The 25405-nt window shown below is 36.3% G+C and overlaps 1 protein-coding gene across 1 annotated transcript; it reads right to left on the bottom strand.

The window, feature by feature from the left end:
• Nucleotides 1-876: 876 nt before the first annotated feature.
• On the bottom strand, nt 877-23012 carry hsd17b12b (hydroxysteroid (17-beta) dehydrogenase 12b). The gene is made up of 11 exons (XM_007574559.2): nt 22657-23012; nt 14233-14279; nt 13839-13914; nt 13159-13266; nt 11990-12054; nt 11713-11757; nt 10812-10846; nt 7839-7920; nt 6851-6916; nt 6544-6693; nt 877-1914 (listed from the first exon to the last, which is right to left on the bottom strand). Exons 1-11 carry the CDS (start codon nt 22832-22834, stop codon nt 1807-1809), a joined length of 960 nt encoding a protein of 319 aa, XP_007574621.1. The 5' UTR covers nt 22835-23012; the 3' UTR covers nt 877-1806.
• Between the last annotated feature and the right edge of the window lie 2393 nt (nt 23013-25405).

The raw sequence follows: 25405 nt of genomic DNA, 5'->3' as shown, positions 1-25405 counted from the left end.
TTGTTTCAATATTCTGCAGCAAAGTTTAAAAAAGCCTCAAAAATCTTTAGTAATGAGTCTTGAGCAGAGATTCTGAAAGCACTGTGGTTGAGTGCATTACGATGTTTTTCATTGGGGAAACTATACCTCTTTCTGACACCTGCTTCTCTACAAGTACCTCTTGATTCTTTCAAATCCTCTCAGAAATTTTACGATGGGAAAATCTCTTTTTTCTCTTCCAGTTTGTCTCCAACAGAACTAGAACATCCAGAAGTTTAGAAATGCAGCAGCAGCCATTGTCATTCACATTTTGCAGAAGCAAGACATTTGTGTGAAGATCTCTTTGCGGCTGTACAACACTTTGGTGATTAGAACATTTTTTAGGCAATCAGTTTATATTAAAAGTAGATGATATTGATGTACATGTAGTAGCAGCAATGTTTTATTAACTGATTTTAGCACAGATCTTGGGTTTCTATGTATTTCTGTACATTTTCAGTACTTATTTCCGACTTCACTACAAATATGTGTGGACTAATTTGTTTTAGATTTTTTTTTGAATACGCTGCTTGTTTCAAGTATCTGGTGTGAATTTGATAATGGCGTCAACTCAAATATTTAAACTAGGAAAAATGTGATGTATTCAGTACTTATTGTGTATCCCTGTACATATAGTAAATTTATATGCTACATTGCAATAAAGGTTTTTGATGCATTGATACACCTAAATCTAGCAGAATAACTCTGATAATTCACATGAATCAATTCAGTAATAACATGCTTGACTGTCTGTGATTTCTCTAATTATTTTAATAATCATACTTCAAAAGTAGCTTAGACTTTAAAATGTAAAAAGTAAAAACTAAAGTCAAACTAATGCATTTAAAAAAAGACAAATTGATCTGAAAAGAATATTTATTGATAGGAAGAACAAGTGCAATAAGTTTCAACATTAAGTCAATCATCCAGGGTAAAAAAAAAAGACAAGTTTATGCTGAAATGAGAGAATTGAAATGGCAAATCTGAAATTGCATACAGACCCAACTTGATCAAACATACTTGGAGAAATCACCAATGCTTTGGCCGAACAGCCATCATGACACACAATAACTCAAAACATAGCAGGTCAAAATATATTTGTGGAAATGTCTAAGTAGATGGACACACAACAACATATGTGTTGTAGTCAGAAATGCAAACAGCAATTAATCAAAGTGTTTGGTTCAACTATTTCAGTAACTGTCATAAATACAAATTACTGAGACATTAATTACACAAAAACAAAAGCTAAAGCTTCGGAATGATTCAGTTGGTGCTTTAACAGAAAGTGTTTAAATCAATGTGGTGAACACTAGACACTAAAAAAAAGAAAAATACAAAACTATGAAGAGTGAATACTGGTGAATCATCCTTTAAAGCAAGTCACACTTACAGTGTTTTAGCAAACAGAAGTCATAAAATGCATGCACGATGCCAAGAGACACCATGCCCCTGATAATTCCAAATTCATAGCCTCCTTTCTCTTGTAGGATTAATTTCTCATCACGATTCTTAGACAGATGGTCTGGTTTTAGTTTCTACGTTTAATTAAAGCCGTTTACTGAATGCACAAATTAGTCCAATGGTTATTTTATACAACTGTTTGGGTTGAGCACATAGAGACTGGCTCACATCATCCATCACTTGCAGGAGGAAAACTGAGATGTTGCCCAGAAACTGTCACTTTCTCTTTGCCTGGTCCATGATGATGACGGCAGTTGGACATGACATTAATGCACCTGGTCCCCTCCATGTCTTGCTGCGGCTCCCACCGTCCATCTGATCCCCCTACCCCTGCTTCTGCTTCTTGAGGTAACGAGCGCGCTGGGACAGACCCATCCCCATCACGTAGCTGTTGAGCATCTTGGCTGGAAGCAGAGCTGTAGTCACCCAACCCTACAGAGGGAAATTACATGGTCATCTGGTGGCATTTACAAATAACAGATTAGCATTCATTATTAATCTCCAACCCACAAGAGCAACAAATGTGGCAAGCGTGTTTGTACAAGGGGAAAAAACTCAAGCAATTGTGCCATCTTATTGTATATGCCCTTTTCCAATTATGTCTGAACTACATGCCATTTGTTAAAGTCAGAGATCACAAAACTCATGTCCTTATTTGGGGACTATTTGAAGCTTTCTTTAATGCCACTTTAAAAAGCAAAAGAAACAATCCAAGTGTTTTTGTAGCTAGAAGGTGGCACTTTCTGGGGTCAGTGGATGAATTTACGAGCCTGTGCATTATGAAGGAATGCAAATGACTACTTTAGCAACTATGGGAAGTGTAGTACACGTGGAAAGTTTACGTATTCCTCCACTGGCATGGAGTTCAATGTCATTCTATTTGGGATGTTCCTGATGCATATTAATAATTTGTATGGAGACCTCCTAGGTTTCAAAACCAAGATTTCTGCTCACAAGTATGATTTTCTGCAGGATCATATTCCCGATCCAAACGTCTACCCCAATGTTGGAGTAGCAGAATCAGAACCACAGACTTAACTAGGATAAAGAAACCGATGAAGGCTGGTTCTCTTCTGTGGAAACACTGGAGATAATAGTGCAAAAAAGGATTCTTCATAAAATCACCGTCATGAAACTTTTTTACAACAGAGTGCCTTCAGTCAGAAGATTTTTCAGAGCTGCTGTAAAACTGACCACTACAGGAGATCCTTTATGCTCACAGCCATCAGCACCTACTACAACTCTGTGAAGAAACTTTGTAATATGAATTACAGCAAAAATTAATTTCAGATTTAATTTAATTGAATCAAATAAATAGTTCATTCATAAACAGGCTGAATGAATTAACTTAGTTGTGCTGGAGCAGGATTGTATCCAAAAGGTGAAAATAGTAGATTTCGAAAAGTGGACATTGGGACCTGCGCCTTAATGTTCAGCAACTCAACCATAGCGCTTTTTGCAGCAGTCAAAAAGCTTCAGGTGTAATCCTGAAGGAGCCTCTGGCAAAATCTGAAAAGATAACTTAAATATCTTGTTTCTCTGGGACAGCCATAGCTCACAAATCCCTAATGGGTCGAGGCCAGGAATTTTAAAAATGCTATACGAGAAGCCAGATTTATCCATCCATGAAAAGTCAGAACAATGATGAAAATAAATCTGTTGGGAGAAATTAATGTACAAAACCCACAAAAATGAGTCAAATGTGAAGCATGGTGGTGTTAGAATTATGGTAAATATCAATCCACTCCCATTGATACTGGATTATCAAAATAGTGGATGGGATACTGTAGAAGGGCAACCTCCATGTTCTTCAACTCCTCAAATGAATGTCCAGATCACATACACACATGAAAACTGGTTTTGGAAAGGATGATGAAGGTTCACATTAAGCTGCTGAAATGGCCCAAACAACTACACTTTTAATAATTTCTGGAACATAATTAAATCCCTGGGAGTTGGAATTTTAAATTCTAACTTTAAAACCATTGTAAGCATTTGATCCGTCACTACTTCACTCCAAGAGAAGATTGGTTCAAATGCATAAAAAAAGCCACAAATGAATGACATCAATGTTCACAGTGAGTATGTACACCTTCCACCTGCAATGCAAATCAATTTTAACTTTAAAGTGTTTTGCAGAAGAGATTCACAGTAAAACCAGATGATTTGGTTTAGAGTTTCAGTCCTCTCCCCAAGTGATGAGCAGGTTTATGCGGTCTAATCAGCAGTTTTACTCAGACTAACTGAAAACATAATGAACTCATTCTTCCAGCATGGAGAGAGCTGAGGAGAAGGTATGTGATTACAGCTGCCTATCTGTTTGTTAGCCTGATTATGCAAACAAAAAACACAACCACATATAATCACATTGAACTTGCTGGCGAGGCAGCCAAGAAAGAGTCCATTAAACTTCTCTTTGGATCCGTTTTCATTTAAGATATGAAAAAAAAATGGAATAGACTTTAAATTGCTTAAGTGCAGTTTGAAATTCCAACAAAATTTCATCTTATTTTTAATAACCGTAATTAAGTTTCATCATATTTTGCAGCTGCAGTTTTTTTCTCTTTTACAAAATCTACGCATCACTCAACCTAATGTGGCTATATAGTAAAAGGAGAAAAGCAGTTTACTTTATGTAGTTAAAGACTACAAACCCAGTAAATGAGAAGCTGATTGAGCCCAGTTAAAGATGACCAAGAAGCACCATCATAGGCAATTTACATGTACTGGTTGGTCAAAAACTGCAGGAACAGCATGGAATTTCACACTCCACTCACTTATCCATTTAGTTTTATTATTTTAAGTGTATTACTATGTCATTCTAATTGTACAACCAAAGAAAAATAAGCAGCGGCACCGTTAACGGAACAGATGTTGTTTATCCCCAGAAAGGTGCAGATTGCAGTTTTACAGCAGTCTAAATTGGATACTGGTGAACTGTGGCTTAAAACTGTAAAACGTGCAGAGTGCCGAGACACAGCTGAACAGAGAGGGATTATCAGATAAACACAACAGCTCCGCTTGTCCGCTGCTTATGGACCGCTGAAATACTGTGGCTGAGGGCAGACAAGATCTGGGCTGAATTGATGCTATCTGCACAAAACCCAGCGACTGTGCAGAATTAATAAAAGCCTTTTTTATGACGAACATAATTCATTGACCACCTGTGTGCTGAAATAAATAGTGTCACCTAAATGTATAATCAATAAACATGATCGTTGATATTTAGGTCATATAGCCCACTGCAGCACGCTGACATTGACATATGCTTGTGACCTCTGATGAATGAAGGCACAGACTGGAAAATCAGGCCAGGACTGAAGTTTCCGCCTCATTTCTGATAAGGTGTCATTAGGATGCAGACAATGCTGAAAGGTAGTGAGGCATCCCACACCATTATTTTGGAGGATGTTTACTTCCAAACAGATGCTAGGAGCAGCTGTTGGAACAACATTACCTTTGTGAATAGAGGTGAGCTCGTAGGAGGCTCTTTTGTATAAAGTCAAACCGGAGCTTGATGAGCTTTTAACACAGTTGCCATGGCATACCTTCACCACGCTGCGCATGTATTATGCTGTTCCAGTTCTATAGCGCTGAGAAAGAAAGCTTATTTCTTTAAAAAATGGGTAACTCACTACAAGCATGCTTTCATAACTTCCATAGTCGTCGAGTCTGCACAAAATGTGTTTTAGTTGCTCCACAAGGTTATATAAACAAGCTACATAAAATATTTTTTTTCTCTATTTTGTACAAAAAATGTCAGCAGTTGTTTGCTATGGCTACACAACTGATAAACTAGAGATAAAATAAGGGATGGGTTTTTTAGCTGTGCTGGATTTTTTTTAGAAATGGATCAATAAAAAGAATGCTTCAGGTCATCCTGAGGCCTAATGGAGCTGAAGTTATCTACGTGTTTCTGAGCACAATTCAGAAAACAGTACAATCTGCAAACAAGTAAAAATTTAGGGTGAAACATCAATTTCAAATAATCCATTAAATAATATAACCTTTTCTTGTTCTCTGCTTCACTAACTTGAACTGAAATACTAATAACTGCTCAGATCTGGACTAACTGTCTGTATACTAAGAAGTATTTTTCAGTTCAATGTTATGAAACGGTGCAGGGAATGACTCCCCATGTGTTTCCTAAAACGATTGACTAAACAACAGCAATGACGTAAGCAGTTCACTTAAATAAATGGTTCTTAATTAACATGCACGTATATACGGTTGACCAGGATTCTTTTTCAGGAAACGGCGTCGTTTTCCAGGGACATTTGAACCCCAAATGCCATCCATCCAATTTTGTCATGTCTGGGTAAAAAGAGGATACAGCCCTGGTAAAGAGGTGATGAGGAACTCTAAACCTTTGGAGCGGAGCATTGTGCAGGGAGCTAAAACTCTGATTGGAACAATACAACATACAAGTAAAACAGCGCTCCAGCTTATATTTTCTGTAAATTTCATTTTTACCTGAAAAAAAGATTTAAGCTTAACAAAACAAGGTGTGTGACTGCTGTGTGTGCAGCTTAAAAATTAGAGATTTAATAGTAAGCATTTCCTTAAAGGATTTGTTCTGTTTTAGAAAGTAGCAGACATAAAACAAAGAAACAATAGAGTGATGTTTTGCAACTGTAAAATACCAGGTTGTGATGCCAACTGAAGATCCCTCTTCTCTTTTCCATGCCTCAAATGTGCATGAAAGGAAGGCTGCAGCTATGAAGTGCATTTAGAGCTTGTTACAGTTACACCTTGCCTGGCATTTAGACTGACTTGACATAAGATACAAAGTGAACTCACTGTGAAATAATAAGTTAGTGGCCTTGATGTTACTTTTCCTTTCCCGTCTCATACTCTTTCTTTATAAGATGTTGGGATCTAAGCAATTAAAGTCTGAGTGCTTTTAGAAAAGTTTCAGACTGTACCCACTGTGTTACAATCAGACAGATCCTTTATTGGTGTGATTTCACCTACAACACACCTACCACTGGAGGCAACGCAATTAACAGGTTAAAGAGAGTAGCATAGTTTAGAGAATTTCTGGTTCATTTCATGACATACCATAATAGCATGTGGCAGGTATCCATTGGTCTGAGTCTGCAGCCCCACAGTGTTGAGCTCAGCTGCAACGTAGCGCTCTGGACTAGGCTTGTCCAGGGTAGGGCGACGGATTTTACTCAGTTTGGTGGCAACATAAAACGGCAAAACGCTCTAAAAACAGAGAAATTGATTTAAAAAAAAACATCAATGCAAATAGCCTCATTATCTTTGCTTAATTTCCTGTTACCCCTCCCCAAACTTTAGTTATTAATCAACAGCACTTGATAACAGTGTTGGAACCCTTAGATTAGATTAGTCCATTAATTACCTGAATGATGATCCCTTTGCTCTTGTATTCAGCTTGCAGTCCTCGGGAGAAGAAGTCCACAAATGCCTGTTTGAAGCAAAAGCATGTGATTAATATTCCCTTTAGCCAAGTTCTCACCATTCTATTAATGAAAAAAAAAATAAAATAAAAAAGGTTTATCGGCAGGATCCTTACAAAGTTTTAAATTAAAAACTCCAGACCTTTTCAAACTCAAAAGCCGATTACTCAAGCCTTTGCACTCAACTTAAAATATAAATTTTAAAAAATCATAGAAAATGAAACATGAGGGAGGGAAGAATGGACAAAATAGAAAGGACAAATAAAATGGAAGAAAGGGAGGTAAAAAAATGGAGCGAAGGAAGGAAAAAGCAGTGAAGAAAGGAAGGAACGATGAGAAAGGCCAAGAAAGATAAAAGGGAAGGAAGAAAGAAATGAAAGAAAGGAAAGAACAAAAAAGGAAAGTAAGATAAAAAAGGAAGGAGGAAAAGGAAGACATTAAGGATACAAGGAAGGAAGAAGTAAAGGAGGACATAAGGAAGGACAAGGACAGCAGGGAGAGAAAAAAGAAAGCAGGAAATCTTCATATAGCAACTTTTCAACATTCTTGTAGCAGTGTTTCAAGTTTCCACTACAGTGACTGTTTAGTTGCACATTCAAAGTGTGGATAATGGGATTCAGTAGAAAAAAAAAAAAAGATGCCAATGAACTTAAGTGTAACAGCGAGGGACAGACCATTTTCCAGCTACCAAAGAGAACATAACACTAATAGACATTAATGCTGCTCTATTCCTACACATATCGATTAGGTTTTGCCTGAGGCAATGTTTGTCAATAAAACAATAATTTGTAAAATGAGAACAAGACAGCATTCTTCTCCTCGAAGGCTACAGTGCATGTAAACAAAGTGTTTATGAAGCTGAGATGTGCCTACAGGTATTCCTTCAAGTAACATTTGATGCGAAGGTCATACACCATGTACCGCAATTACCTTGGAGGCAGAATAGACGGTGAGGAGAGGAACAGGGTACATCCCACTGGCAGATGAGATGTTTAGGATGGCTCCCTTTTTCCTAGAAACCACATACAATGGCAAAAAAAAAAAAAAGTTCTTTTACACCAGAAAGAAGAGGAAAAAGGCTGGTAGGTGGGGGGCAGCAGACACTTCAGCCTGAAATCAATCCCAGCAAGATAAAAGAATATGGTAGCACATGTACTCGCATGCTGAGCCAAAACTCCACTCGTAGTACATCAAAGTAGAGCTGGTGGATAATGATAAGATCAAAGATACAGCAACATCAATACTTAAATGTTTACAATCTGATGACATTTTTGCTTCAGCTCTTGGTACCTTCATCCTGATTTTTTCCCCTTCTGAAAATAAACTTTATTGTAAGGAAAATATTCAGCAAGACATAAATCCTTAGCACAATGATAACAGAAGAATACCATACATAAATCTATATGAAAGCATATGCATACATATAGATAAAGTCAGATGTTGCAAAACATATTAGGAAATTCTAAAGTTTTTGGTGTTAAATAATATAGGAAATTTTGATATAAAAAAATACATATTTATTTTCTATAGATTTTCAAATAATTTATTCTAAAATACTTCTGTATTGTGGCAACTGCGTCTGCCAGCTTGTAACAGAAAAAGCAACACTGTCTCCCCCTTTTGGCTGATTGAGAGCTTACCCCAGTGCCACTGGCATTCAGCTGATGCCACATTTGGCAAATGCCAAATTGTTTTGGGCAAACTGTGTCAGATTAGTTAATTTTTAGTTGGATTTTAAATATGGATGTCATGTATTCCAGGACAAAGATTTTCCAAAACAACTTGGTCGTTAGAAGGGTGTGACATTTGGCATAACACCAACAACGTCTCAGACAAAAACCCATCTTATATTAACAGTAAAACAATGCGGTCTGATTATCTGGAATAGATCTGGTTTTTCAACTCCTGAGACAGCTTGCAATTATTAATGGTCCACGACTTTGGCTTTCTACCAAAAAAATGTTCTGAAGGAGAATCCTGCAGAATGACCCCAAAACAAACCTTTTATGGTCAAGAACCATCTGTTGTGCAGACTTAAAAGCACTGCGATAAAAGATGCACCAAAATTCTTCAACAGGAATATTTAAAAACTCATTGCCAACTATTACACATGCTAAAAAGAAACATGCAAGAAAAAAACCACAAAGAAATTTCTAGTGGAGGAACCACTTTTTCACCGAGCTGTAGATTTTGCAGACAAATTTCTCAAAAACCCTTAAACTGTCAGTGGAAGAATTTTGCGGGGGTCTGATTTAAGTTTGGGCACAGCTCCAGAAGTGGTCAAAAAAGAATCCAATCACATTTTCCTTCTACATTTCATTATGTGCCTTCATCATACATCCACATACTCATTTACTGAATAAACATGAATAAACAGCTCTTCAATCCTTTCAATATGTATTCTAAAACAGATTTGGTTATTGACCTAAACATATTTCCTCTCAAGGTAAAAGACATTTTTTGAATAATAAATATTTTTTAATTTAGCCAAAAGCTTGTTAATCCAGAGTTTCATAATATTCAATATTTTGCTGAAACATTTCTGGCAGCAATCAAGTCTCCATAGAAACAGCTTTACAAACTTGGTACACATATTTTAAGGTATTTCTCCAATTTGTCTCTGCAAATCTTATGCTTAGCAAGGTCGGATAAGGAATATTTGTAAACAAACTTTTCCAGAAATGTTCAATTGGATTTCAGTCCAGGATCTGGCCGGGCCACTCAAGGACATTCACAAACTGTTCCTAGAGCCACTCCTTTCTCCTGGTGATTGCTTTGAGTCATTGTGTTGGAAGACGTAGAGTTCCAGAGCACTCTGTGGGGGGCGGTCTCAAAGGATCTCTCCATATTTTTTCCCACCGTCATTGTATCCTTGTGCACCCACTTTCTTTACTTAAGCACATCTTTACAACATAATGCTGTAAACGCTTAACAGTGTTTTCTTTTGTTTTCAGTGTTTCATCAGGCCAAAGATTTTTTTTTTCTCTGGGTCTGAAAATCTATAAGGCGCTTTTTTGGCAAAATTCAACTTTGCTGCAAGTTATCTACATGATCTCCTTAACATTCACTCATATTTGACAGCACTTCGGTCAATCAGCCAGTTTTTCCTTGATGTTCTGCAATCAAACTTAAAATTAAGTAGGGATTGAGAATTTGACATGTCAGCTAAAAACGTCTCTTTCTCTGAATGAGATGCTAAAGACGTCAGAAGTTTTGTTTTATTTTATTACTGTCCATTTGATTTGCCGTTGTTAATGTTGGTGTAATCGTTAAGCAATTTGGTCAAATTACGTTTCTAATATGCTATTTAAATAAATTTGACATCAATTTACCATAATAGGTCAAACAGGTGGAGTGAGTAGTGAATGGCTGAAGTTCTGGATCATTCCATCTTCAGAGAAAAACAGTGCACGTCTGCCTTGGAGACCATTGAGTTCTTGGTCACCTCTCAGATCCGTATTCCCCAATTATTCAGTTTTGTTAACTGGTCAGATCTAAATATGGTCCAGCTGGTTTTAAACGTATTCCCTTTCTGAACTGTGTTTTTCAAGGGAGTTCAATGCTGTCAAAGTAGTTCTGTCTCACCACATTTGTGCCTTGACACAATCCAGTCTCTGAGGTCTACAGGTCATACCTTTGATATACCGATGCTGTCAACAGGGTGACCTTCTACAGACAAGTGTGTTTTATTTCAAATCATGTTAAAGTCAACTAACTTTATCGTAGGTCTTTCCAGTTTTTCATAATAGGCTACTTAATCAAGATTTCTTTCAATAAAATCTGTTTTAGAATAAATTTGTATTGTGTGGAAAAAGTAAATAAGTGTTAATATTTTTTTCCAACATCGATGGCATTTCTGTATGGGAAAAAAAACAACAAAAAAAAAAAAACAAAACAACTCACCTTTCTACCATTTGAGGTAAAACAAGACGAGTCATCTGGGGAGGGGAGAGGAAAGCAATTAAAAAGAGATGCCAGAGAGACGCTGAACAGAAATTACAGATAAAGAATGCTTATTGTTTGTGTGTGGATGTGTGCCTGCAAACATACACCTGTGTGGGAGGTGTGTGAAGAAGTGGTCAGAGAGGTAACACAAAGAGAGGGAGGAAATGTTAATGATAGCACAGGGAGCCATTTGGAGAAATATTGAATGACCTAAATTAAGTGTTAAAAGAGTGGGTGGACTTTAGCTGCTTCTCTGGGAGCTGCTATATGCGGATAACAGGGACGGAAGTGACTTACTGTGTTTTATGTCACTGTTTCCCATGTTTTTGTGTGTGCGTGAAAGAGTGTTCTCATCTGTGCGTGACTAACTGGCAATACACACATCAGAAAAAAATCCCAGCAAACTGAATCCACTTAAGACAAACGTAATTACTCAGAGGTGGTTCAGATGCCACAGGGGAAAACTAATGATATGAGCATAATTCAAACTTTATAAAGTTTTATTGGATGCAGACTGGGACTGAGCTAGACATTTAACTTAATATCTGCTACAGGTTTCCAAATAAGCTTGCATACGACAACATTTATCAAACTCTAGATTTATTCCACCTAATTTTTTACAACCCGAGTTCTTTTTTTTTTTTTTAAGAAACATGCTGGACTGTCAGTTCAAAAGCAGAACTACCAATCCATCAACAGAGTCAAGGCTGTAATTACAGCTAAAAGTGCATTATCTAAATATCAAATGGTAGGCAGAGAAACTTATGCAAGCATACATGGTTGGTTTCTTTTCAGGCTGGTATTTGAAAATGTTTTCCTTCTTTTTAGTTACTGTGATTAAAAACTTATTCACACTTACCTGGCACACTGACGTTATGTTAATGTTGATCATTGTGTCGATGAACTGAAATAAGAACAAGACCAGTTAATCATCTTGAGGAATTATTTTCTGAGTTAAAGTTTTTATAAATTTTCATGGTCATACAACACCAGTCCATTTCTTACAAACCCAACTGATTTATTAAATTATGAGAGATGAATTTTAGGCAGTTTTTAATTCAATTTAAATTCAACATAAGTGATCTGAGCAAAGCCTGAACTTCAATTAGATAGATGTCAAATGAAAGACAGCTTACCGTGTCCAGGTTGGGAACGTTGAGGAAGAACTCAGGGTAGGAGTAGGATGTGCCCACATTGTTTACTACAAAATAAAAGTAGATTTTATTTTATTTTTTTTTTAAGTGACAGAGCCTGAAAATACACTGAAAACCCCTGACTTTAAACCAGAAAAAGACTCAATTTTATAAATAAAAATGTGGAAAAAAGTGCAATTCATTTTCTTGTCTTTTGGGGGCAGCAAAGGGTTGTTAAACCAGATGCACATAAAGCTATAATTTAATATTTTATGTTAATGCATTTAACAGATTGAGAAACAACTCAGAACATTATTCAAGAACAAAAAAATTAATTTTAAAAAAGTATAGTGCACAGTAAAATGCTGCAAAATATATTTCAAATTCATTCTCACAAATTGTATGCAATATAAATTTTTGCAAATAACTGCTTTAACTGCAGTAAATACTAGCTAATTCCATTATTTAAGTACCATCTAATCAGGCTCTCTGTGCCAGTTAGATATTTAATGATTCATTTGATTTGAGTTGTTGAAGTAAAAGGTCATTAAGAAACAGCAGCTGTAGACAGATGCCAGTTAAAAGAATGTGATGTCTGGAATAAGATGGAAATAATTATTTTTTTCCCAATCTTTATATGAGGACTATTTTTATTATAGACCCTCAGAAGACAGATACCAACACCATTTCTAAATTATTTATTAATCACAAGTAAATTCAGCATCAAGACCTTTATCAACATTATTGCATTTAATTTTGTAATGTGGAGTCTTTTACAGTATAAGCACTCAATACATAGTTGGGGCTCCTTTTGGATGAATTACAGCATTACAGGGTCTAATGTCATAACTTGACGTAACTTAACTTGAATGTCATAAATATTCTGAAATATTCTAAAAAAATTATTTTAGTTTGAAAAATTAACAGAAACAAATGTTTGAAATACATCACTATTCAATGAGTTTCACATTTTAAACTGAATTTCTGAAACAAAATGATCTTTTCAAAAACAACTGAACTTATTGAGATGCACAATCCCACATATGCAATACTTGCATTAACACAGATGAGATAAATAAAGAGCATGAAATAAATAAAGAGCATTTTAGAAAGAAATTCTCTTATATTCAAATAAAATCCTAAACCCGAGGTGAACGGTGCACCAGACTTACCCAGCACGCCAATCTCCAGTCCCGCAAGGCCCTCTTCAATCTTTGCATAAATATCTATAGCACTGAAGTCTGCTGCAATCGTTTTGGTCTCCACTCCACATTTGCTTGCTGGGGACAAAATCATGCATTTGAGCTTAGTAAATAGGGATATTAGAGACAGCAAAAGGGTTAATTTAAATATTTATCCAATATGTTCATCACTGACAGAATCCCTTTTATCCAATTGCGTGGATTCACAGTTGGCTCCAGCAGGAGGCTTTACTCCTCCAAAATAAAACCCCTGCTGCATCTCTACAGTACTGAAAGGATCACGTGCAAAACACTCAATTCAGTGCTATATCATTTAGTCACTTGTCAATTAGGCCCTTTGGGTGATAAAACACTTCAGGCTGAGGATGAATGAGGATATGCAGCAAGGATCTTGATGGCTAAGCCCTTGTCCAGCAGCTCTTTGCCTTAATGGATCACCTGTATTAGTCTTTTTCTTGGGAAGACAAGCAATATTGATTTCCCTTGACACAGAAATGTAAGACTTGTTTGAATAATTGCTTAAAAACACTAATACTCTGTCATCCTTAATATTTTACTATGATGTGCCATGTTAGAAGGAGAAACAAACCAAACAAACAAAAAAAAAAAATCAAAGATGATGTCAAAAAATAAGAGAGCACATATCTTACCAATTGCCTTGGATACATCGTCAAGTTTCTCCTGAGAGCGACTAATCAGAATGATGGCAAAGCCTCTGCGGGCAAGCTGTTTAGAAGCAAAGGAAAAAAATAATCAAGTCTACGAGAAAACAAACAAATCATGCTGCTGTAATCACACAAAATAAGAGACAATAAAACAAGAGCAAAAAAAAAAAGTTGCATCATTAATTGGAGTTTTCATTCACATGTAAAAACATGTAAACAGAATCAGAGAAAGATTTCATTTTAAGACAGATTGTATGAAGAACCACATAACTAAAACCATACACTACATATATAAACAAGCTTGGAAAACTAGCATTAGAAGATACAAAACTTCCTTAATGCAACCTCTGAATGAGAAACATTATCCATGCCATCCTACCTCCTCCGCATATGCTTTCCCAATCCCATCTGTGGCTCCTGTTACAACTGGAAGTTGGACAAAAAAGGACAAACAAGTAGAATTAGCATTCTTCCCATTAAATTGGTATACTTACACTGAAAAGGGGAGGCAATGGTATGGCTGTTTAGATCGTTCACACACTCAACTGTGAGTAGTTAAAGTAGTTTGTAGAACCAAATAATCGTATTTATCTGCTACTGTAACATTTTGCGACTGTCAAACTTGTCTGACTTGTCTGGGGCGACTGTCAGACAAATGTTGGATCTTGTGTGCAGAAGTTGTTCTGATGCAGTTATAAGAATAACAATAAGTTAGGTCAGTGGTGTCAGACACTGCTCACTGCTCTTTGTATACTGTGCTCTGTATATTTATACAAAGTAACTATAGTATTTGCAAGAAAACTGTGCAAATAGCAGCAGAGATGTCAACCTATTGGGACCAAAACCTACAATAAAACTGTTTTTGTGCATTTCAGATGCAGCAGCCTATCACCAGAGGAGTTCTCCAGTTCTGCAACGGCTTCACGTGTGAGACAGGAGACATATTCAAAGAGTGACGTTATTTTAGCCAGAGAATTCTAAGTGACAAGTCGAGTTAACAGTAATGGAAAACTTTACAGATTTGCAAGTCTTGTGGGAAATGTTTCAACCATCTTTGTAATTACAGACTGAAAACATTCACCCTTTCAGCTTTGCAAAATAGCTTAACGTTAGATATGGAGAGAATCTGTGAATATCAGTTTTATCACAAAATCTTAACTGGATTTTAGTGTGGCTTTCAACTGGACTGTTCCAAGACAAAAATGCTTTGATCTAAACTTAAACCATCGTAAACATTTTGGCTCCGACTCCGGAAGGTGATCCTTCAACTAGGGCAACAATTGTTGGCTAATATATTTTAAGTGCTATGAAACTTCCTAATGTAATATCCAGTCAGTTGAACAGAGTTTTACGGCAGCCAACGTTCACAGCGGACACCAACGGCATTACGCAAAGAGCTAAAGACACAGGGTGATGGAAGCACAGAAGAGAAAAAATATGAAAGTAGGCATATATAACTGATATCTTCCATGATTAGCTTATGTTTAGTTCCTTCCAACAAGGGGAATAGTATATGCTCAATGTGATGCTCAGTGTTAGTTTTCCACCACACACTTTCCACTTTCAGGTGAAGAATTACCCAGGTGTTTGGGAGACATCCATGATTGTGTTCTGGATGTCCATGATGTAGTTCTTCTTACTAGTGCTCTCTAACAAACCTGTGAGGCCTTCAAGTAACATGTGCATTTAGATGGAGATTACATAACCCACGAGTAAACTACTCACTGGACTTTCTTTATAAAAAGAGTATAAAAGGACAAAAGAGTAAAAGTGGCCTGAAAGCAAATGCAGGCCACACTTTTCAGATTTGATTTGCAAAAATCTATGAAAACCATTGATTATTTTCCTTAAACTTCAAAGTGCTTTGTGATTATCCTTCTATCCATCCTACACATTTCAATGAATTTAAGTCTGTGGTTCAAATGGAAACAAAGACAGAAATAAAAGACCATTTAATCGATCTTTCAAACAATTCTCTATGATATTAAGCTCACAAATAGGTTATGTCTAGCCAGTGTACTCTATTCTGAAGTAGAAGCATTAAGAGATGTGAAAGTATTTTTAAGACACAACCATGGATCTCTGTGTAGTCTTATATCAAGAACACTTGATATTAGATAAACATTGACTGGCCAAGCCCCAGCAAGGCCAAGTGGAAAATTGTTTGAATAGAAAAAGGGCAGAAGCAAATGAAGCAAGAGCTTTCAGAAAACTCTGGCTCTCGGGTTAGCGGTTATAAAAAAGGAAAGCTTCTTTACAGACAGAAAAGGCACATGCAGAACCAACAAAGCAAACAAAAATGATAGCACCAAAAAAGAAAGCAGCATCAATACACAGACTAACAGTGCCACCTACAGAAACTTACGAGACATCTAGAAAATGCTGTGCAAACACGGCAACGATGAACAAGCTTTACAAAAACAATAAAAAATAAAACACTGAATACACCTTCAAGGTTAAAGAGACTGTCAATTCAAGCTGATGTTCTGCAGAAAGATATGTGGAGAGCTGCTAATGTGACCGATGAGGACAAAGAAAAGAGAATGCAAGTTCTCTCTGTCATAGGTAGCAGCAGAGCGAGCAGATGCCCTGGAAATGCCTGGCACAAACAGCAGCAACAGCAGCAGCAACAGACTATTTTTAGCAGTCCCCAGCTTTCAAAAAGAACGATTCAACACATCCCTTGCTAAATATAACAAAACGTGGATTGAGACAGGAAGCGCTACGATATGTCCCGGTATGACCTAAAAAAGCTCTGTTTAAGAGAAAAACTTATTTTATCCGTGGGTGAACCCACTTTTCTTCATTCATTATCATTTACATTTATGGATTTTTTTTTAAATGAATTCCCAGTTGTGGCTTAGAAAGAGAGAAAAGTACATTTATAAAAATACTACTTTATAAGTTGGGGGCAGTAAGGAGGACAACTTCTAATGCCTCTTCTAGAAATGACAATATACATTTAGGCTTAATGAATACTAAGCAACAAGGAAGAACAAGACTAACTATACAGAGTTAAAAAATGAGCAAACAAATATGTCCCAAAGGGGATTGGTACGGTGAAAACAAGAATTTGTCAACCATCCGTCCCTGCTTGCAAGGTGGCAGAGAGGTCTGGTGTCAGTCTTCAGCAGCCATCGGGCAACAAGTGAGGCACACACCCTGAGACACCCAGGAGAAACAACTATGCAGACACACACTTTTTAAGGCAATTTGGGTTAAATTGCCTTAAAAATTTAACCCAATTTGTAAATCCCCTGTGACTTGTTCCACTGTTGGTTCCACTAGGTCATAAATAAATGCTGCCTTTTAATTTCAAAATATTGCATTTTTGTGCACCTTTTAGCACTGCACTTGCAGTACCAAAATTCAATTGCTTTAGGGAAGTCCCTTACGTGATGATGGGTAAGCTTTAGTTTTATGTTTTTGTATTTTTTTTATGAGCTTTGACTATACAGTGTGATAGTTGCACCCAAAAGACTGATGATTTTTCATATACTCTCCATCTCTAGTCATAATGTAGTAAATGTATGGAATAAAAATATAAAGGTAAAATCAGTGATTTTTTTTCCCTCTCCACTAAGCACATTACTTCACAATGACGGTTATTTCACAATGAAGATTGCCAGACACTTGGTAATCTTTCCTGTGGAGAATAAGCCAGCAAGATTAACCAGTTAAGCTTCATCTTAAAAGGTTTACAGCAATTCTGAAATGTCAAGTTTACAAATCTAAAATGATAAAGATGTTTGGCCCTACCCCGTCATTTCTGTCGAATGAGAGCAATGATTGTCACTGGTGTGGCTTTTTTTATAAATTGTAGTCTGCTTGCAATGAAGCATAATGTGAAAGCAAACTGCACCAAACAAAAAAAATAAAATAAAATCCATGTTTGGCCTGGACCAAACAAGCAAACCAAACGATTCTCCTGGTGTGAACACACCCTTAGACGCAACCCTGTCCCAACAAACTTCGATCAAATGAATGGCTCTCAACAGACCTTTGCCAAACGTGATGACATGCTGAAGAGGTAATTAAATAATTTGTTCCAGTTGTGTTGGGGGCAGAGATCCATCTAAAACCCCTAGGACAGTAGATCTCGAGGATCAGGGCTGGTAACCCCTGGTGAATCAATATTCACCTAAGATCTCACTATGAGTCAAGATCCTCAATTACCTCTTTGAACTACAACTAGCTGTAAATCCAGGACTGTGAGCACCAAAAGCAACCGACGGCTTTCTGAAATGGTTCTAAGAATCAGTTAAAAGGCTCCAGCAGTGCATATATGCTGTGTAAGACCATGTTTGATGGAAAGCCATCATTGTCTGTGGATACTTCCACCAGAGAATGCAATTTGAATGATCAGACAAATGACACATTTTCTTTGAATCTCCATTTAAAAGGCTAGAAATAAAAGAGCCATGAAAGAAATAAGAACATGTTAAGCAGCATTCTTCAGTCCTTTGAAATAAAATGCTGTAATTTCAGTAAATCCACTTTGAGTAACCATTATTTTATAGATTTTCCCGAGCTACAATATTACTCAAATGTCTGAGCACTCTGACTCATAAGGAAGATATGTCCTAATTTGAAATGTACACTATTATGAAACACATTTGTGTGTGTGCCACACTGTATTTAAGATTTAACTGAAGGGCTAAGATGTTCATTAGAAAATAGTTAAAAGCAGCAAACATGTAAAGGTCTAGACACATTTAATATAGGAGATGATTGTTTTAAGTTTTTGGATGACTTAGGAAAGCTAGCTGATCAGAGTAATTCAGCTGAACCATTTTCTCTTCCACTTCAATTTTTTATTACTTAGTATTTCTCAACCACACAAAATCCCTCAAAAAACATTGACATTTGTAGTTGGAATGTGACAGACAGGGGAAACCTCAGGAGGGATTCAACATTTCTTTTTAAATGCGTAATTTATTTTCAGAATAATCAATTACCTAAGCCAAATTTTCTAAATTGTTTTCACTGCCTCATCTAATGCATGGTAGATAAAACCCTTTGTAATGTTTTCAGCCCAAAAGTCTGAAATCATATTAGATTCAATACTGTTTGCACATTAGTTTGATACATCAAATGTGTTTTCATAAAATGGTGCCCATGCTACTTACAAAATCTAATATTCCTTCCATAACAATGAAGCTTATTCAAAGCACACATTCTTCTTATTTTACACTATTTATTCTATTTCTCCCTCTATTCATCTTTTTTATTGAGCCCATCTCTCTTTTGTGTGATACTCTTGAGTGCAGATGATGCTGCGATGCCAGGCATCCTCTAGGGCTGCAGGAGAGCCAAACAGAAAGGAGCGGCCGAGAAAAAGAGAAAAGAAAATGACAAACACGAACATGGGGGATCCTGGGGGCAACTAAAAATAGCACAGGGAGAGAGGAGGGTGGGGGTACGGGAGAGTCTGTAGGCAAAATGATGAGGGAAACATAGACTGGTTTATTTTTAGGCATTTTAAGAATGAACAGTTTTTCAGGCAGAACAGGAATAAAAAGTAAGATTTTACAGCTGAGTGCATGTTCCCTTCACTCAAATAAATAAGGATCTATTTTCAGAGCTGCTGTTGTCTTCTGTAAAACTAGGTCAGACCGGATAAGTGTCCTAAATGATACTGCTACTATGTGCATATGAACCCCTGTTATCAACACAACCACTCATTTCTCAGGTCTCCACCAACATCAGTCATTTTAGGTCTTGTATATGCAGAAGTAATCATCACTGAAAATAATCTGAGACCAACAAATGTTTAACTAAGTCAATCACATGTCAGAATAATAGAACATAGCTGCTTACTGCCTCACTAATTTAATAGTAAAAATAGCTCAAACTGATTTTCCAATATACAAATATGTTGACAAGATGTTTGCTTCATAGGTAAGCTCAGGGAGAAAAAATAAAAAAAACATCCGCCTTTATATTCCACGCTAATTTACATTTAAAATTGTCTCATATATTAAATAATACTACAGCAGGATGTACCGCTTATTCAATGTGACAAAAAAGTAAATAAATTACAAAAAATAAAACAATCCAATTTCACAAAGCAACTCATTAAGTATTGCAGGTAATGACCAGCAGAGGGAGACATAGAGTTCCACTCAACAGAGACAATCTCGAGATTTTTAGTTTTGCAGAGAACACAGCGTATAATGTTGTTTGGTTTATTAATTGCTTCTTATTGTTTTATTGTTGCTCCACATTGTTTGATATGTTTTTTTTATTATTATTATAAGTTTTCTTCACAAACAAAAATCTTAGCGTGTATGTTTTTGTTATAACAATCATTTTCATCCATATGCATGACTTGGCATGTTCAACCCTAGGGTCAGGCTATGCAGGGCTCAAACTACAAAGAAAAAAAGCAAGCAACGTCTCAAGCTACACACACATCAGACAGCAAGGTCAATGTGAAGACTATCACACTATTAATAAAACATAGACAAAGTAACTGAGCTGCAAAAGGGTAGGGTGGCTTCTCTGGGTCAGGGACCAGGTCCTGTCCCAAGCAGTGGATGGATAGATGGTCATTAAAATATCTAACTCACTCTGTGCCAATACAGCCTGTTAGCAGTTGTGTTAAATGAATTCCAAAGATAAGCAAAATAAAATGAGTAAAATTTATAATGTGATAATGTGCTTTACAATATTGAAGCATTACTTTATTTTTTTTTTCTGGCATGTATACCACTAATAACTCTGAGATCTTTGCTAAGCAAGTGGATTTCGTTAGTATGCAACTACAAGGGCTCAATCATATTTTCATAGATGCTCCCTTCTTTTGCTCAACATCTCTTACACACACAGTTTTTTGAACTGTGGGAACCACTGAACCAGAATCTCGAGGATCCTATGTCTCATGTGTGCCTCATTTATGAATGACTCTGGAATTGTGATATAATCAGGCTGTCCTCCCAATCAAGTCCACTTCACTGAGACAAAGTTTGTGAATGAAAGTAGCAGTGGAGGCCAACAGGCTCCTTTTGCCTCACTGCATATTCTAAATCATTTTGCATGAGTGATCCAAAAATAAACTCCCTTCTCCCTCTGATGAAGTTCCATTTATAGCCACACACACACACAAAAAAGATCCAAAGCAACTTCAGTTCCCAACTTCACTTCCAAACATTTTCCTCTCTCTGGCAGACTGATGTCACTGTGCATGTTAAAAGGGATTCTGAACATTTTCAACTAAAACAATCTGCCCAATTTCTCTACAATCTAAATCACCAAGATCAATAGCTCAAAACAGATTACTTTTAACTATTGGAGTTCCCATACGGTATGCCCATTTCTAACACACACACAGTCTTACAGTATCTGTGTTGAAATGTGGACTTTGAACTCTAGGGTTACGCGTATGAAGTAACATCAGGTAGCCTGTTCAAATGTCAAGGTTTGATCAGTGAGCAACATGGAAAAATGGACAGTATTCAATCTGATTTGATGATCCACTCGAACCATAATCCAGTCACAAGATTTACTACAGTTTACAACCAAACTGTCTGATCATTCCATCGTGTTCAACATACCAGAAGGCAGTCACCCGCATTTTCTGCTATGGCAAACAAGATAGGTCAGGAGATGTGTGTGCGCTGCTGCAAAATGGGAAGATAAATATAGATTCAGCAGATGTGAATTATTAAAATATGTTAGAAAAACGGCTGCATGGCAGTGTCACAAACTACTATGTTAATTTTATCAAATAAAACTTCGGTATACACATATTTTGTAGCTACGATTAGTTATGCAGACCAACAGCATTTTAAGAGTATGGACAATAAGTTTGTGATAAATGTATAAAGTTTATCAGATTTGGCTCTTTCTTACCTTCCTTTTTGCAAACTTGATTCAGCACATTATCATTCATTGCAATTCTATACATTTCTCAAACAGACTGGATACATTGTAGCTGGGAACAAAGAAAACAACTGCAACTAGTGACAGTTGAATAGTACACATTGTCCTGATACTGGCACAGCTATTTTCTGATTTGCAAGGCCTTTCTAAGTGTTATATATAAAGCACAATCTAGTGAGATAGTGTCTTCACTCTAAAGACTGTCTGTTCCTTAAGTCAGTACCGAAATGGGAAAAAGGGCATGTAGGTATGCAGACATTTGCAACAAGATTTTAAGTCTTCAGGAACGGATGTTGCAGATCAAAATGAAAATAATATACCACATATATTTATTGGCCAGAGATGGGATAAAATGTTTCCCCAGATTTGGATAAAAATAAAAATGTGTTGATGCTTATGGCTGTGGGCAGGAGGATCTTCATAGCAGTCTGTATTACAGTGTTTCTGAAAAAGCCTAAGAGAAACTCTGCAATTTCACCATACTATCAAATGGTAATTGAATTAAATTACATGCCGTTTTAGGTTTTAGAAGACAAACTGTCTTACTTAGTTTTCAATAAATAGGGTCAGTTATTGGACATGGCGATCACCAGTCTGAGCTTCTCTGTCCAACTGATAGGTGCATCTTTATGATGACATATTTCTACTCTCGCTGTAATCCGATTAACAAGAGAAGTATAATAAAATATAGACCTGACAGACAGATGTAGATATATCTTATATCAAAACAATACATGTTGGGTTGCTAGTACAACAATATGCAAGATTTGCTGTTATCATTTGACGTCTCTTGTTACAATTCTCACTTCACCAAAACCTTATCAAAAAGACTCACTGTCACTTTTTTTCTGCATGATTAAGACCAGTTTTAACTGCGATATTACTTGACATTAGTGTTTCCAGCCTTCTGGACTCTCACCTGCCCACTTTCCCAGTTTGTTGGGGGAGATCAGTCTTCCGTTGCCCAGCACCCACACCCTGAAGCCGGACAGTAGCCGGTACACGGAGCACACGGACAGCCAGGCCGCGGTTAGAGCACCCAGCCAGAACAGCGGCGCTTCCACGGCCTTACACATGGCTTCTCCGCTGAAAGACATTCCCGCACCGGTCCTTCCTCTGTCTCTGCTCTGTGGTGACACTGACACCTGGACTTCTAACCTCTTTACTAATTAAACAGGCGCTGCTCAAAGTGCAAAGGGAATCCCAGCTTAGACGCCCGAGTCAGACGCTTCCTCATGTGTGTTTCGCTGCTGGTGATTGGGTCCTTCTTCTTCTTCTTCTTCTTTTGTACGTTTCTTAGCAACAGTGAAAAACCGAAGCATTATCACCACCTACCGTTGAGCAACATGTCAAGAATTCAAACTGTTCAATGATCGATAACTGGACCATTCTCTTTTTCTCTGGAAATGAACGATTTTTTTGTGATACAGATATTTTTCTTGAGTTGTTTTTTTTAATTATTATTATTATTTTATATTATATCTTATACTCTGGAATAAAATAGATATCTGGCTATATCTTTTCACTTTTGAACAACGGGATTTTAATTTAAGCTTATTTTATTTATTTATAGATATAAAGACCCTATTTATAATTTACTTAACTCTACAGCTCTGTATCTGTATGCCTTTTTTTTTGTTTGTTTTGCTTTTTGTTTGATTGTTGTTGTTTTTTCCCCACTATATTTACACTAGTAAATCTTTAAAATACAAGGTGTCATTTCAGGAGAAACCCTTTTTGAATATATACGTGCAAAAAAACCAATATGCTAAAAAAATACTAGTCAGTACAGTTCATAACCAATTAACTAAAAACCATAAACCAATGAACTAACACACACTCTTGCACTCAATACATTGCAAACTCTTCTTTCTATGTGGTGTTTGTACTTGCCATCTAATTTCTTTTTTATATCTCAAGATATTTTAAAAATGTATTATAATTCTGAAGTACTCCATTGTATTTAATAATATATATTTAGTTATTATTTTTATTTTTTTGTCATTTTTTTTATACCACTGATTTGCAACAGCTGATTTTCAACTACATCTTTAAATTCACTGATTTTACATAATTTTAAGTTTATTTAAATATTTATTTATTTGATATATTTGGTACTTGACTTAACTGTACAATCAAATCTACAAGTTATGTGGTAGTGGATATGAAGATAAGGTGTGTATGCTTTATATTTAAAAGTAATATTAGACATTTGCTTGTTTGTCTACCTCTTTGTTTATAGGCATATGAAATTGAATATGCAATACTGAATTTCACCAACATGACATAAATCATGTTGGTATGAACATGATTTATATCTTGCATGATTTTTGTACTAGATTTATCATGTTAAGGAAACCAGTTAAAAAAAAATTAAAAACTGAACAATTGAGCTGTATATATAATAAAATGAAATAGCCTATGTTTACTCTGATTGTATTTTAATAATTTCTTGATTGTGTTGGAATTATATTTTTCATCTCAAATGCCGATCACTGATTTCGCTTCACTTGTATATTTGCCCGCTATTTTATACAACACTGTTTAATTTTTACCTTTCTTTGGGTTTTTGTGCTTTCATGCATCTATGGGTTATGTTGTTAGATTTGTTGATTAACATTTTAGAGAACCTTGATCCCTTGTTCGAAAATAATAAACCTTAAGTCAGCAATGGCACTAAAAAATGCACAAGGTCACAATGTGAATAGGTTTAAAACTTTATGAATGTCAACACAACTCCTTCATGTTTTAATAAAACACATAATTATGTCCAAGTTAGTGTACAGATGCAAACACATACACACATACGCACACACACACACACACACACACACACACACACACACACACACACACACACACACACACACATACGCATAACATAGTTCAGTCAAGTGAAGCAGACATCAGTGGTCTATAACGTTAGTGTGAGCGTTACATAAGCGCATTGCTACTAAAAATAGAAATGCACCAATTGTAAACATGGGTCTAAACTGTCGGCTGTGGACTTTCAAAGGAACCTGAATGAAATTTAAATCAGAGCATTGTCTCGGTCGCAGATGGACCGGCAGCTGATCCTTACTGTGAATGCCCCAAGGCAAGTCCTGTGAGTCTGCTGCTCATGCCTCAGTGAGTGAGCGTGTTGTAGGTAAGTGAGGAGTGTTGATTTCAACTGTTGCATTGATTGGTTCATGAAAAAAGTGCCAAGCTTGTTAATATATTTGTACTTAAAATGTCTGTAAAACAGTGCCGCAGGCCGATGATCACACATTCTTACTTTACTGGGCTTTCTTTTTGTTTTATGCTTATTAAACTCTACTTTATTGTTTAGTTACTTTGCAGGCTTACAATGACAATAATAAACTCTTGTTTTTGTATACTCTTTATTGCATAAATTCAACTAAACTTAGAACAAAATTAATAAAATAAACATAATTTACACTGGCTTTCATTTACATATTCACAATGTGGATATTATATCTCCTAATTTAGTGTAAACTGCTCATGTTATCTGGATCTCCTTCTGTTTTTTTATTATTAATCAGAATTTACGTGAACAGTGATTACATGTTAGCAGTGTTTAATCTATATTACATGTGATTACATGTTAGCAGTGTTTAATCTATATTACATGTGATTACATGTTAGCAGTGTTTAATCTATATTAC

Source organism: Poecilia formosa, unplaced genomic scaffold (assembly GCF_000485575.1).
Source record: "Poecilia formosa unplaced genomic scaffold, Poecilia_formosa-5.1.2 Scaffold356, whole genome shotgun sequence".
In the NCBI taxonomy this organism is placed as follows: Eukaryota; Metazoa; Chordata; class Actinopteri; order Cyprinodontiformes; family Poeciliidae; genus Poecilia; species Poecilia formosa.
This window is presented reverse-complemented; position numbering and strand designations above follow the sequence as displayed.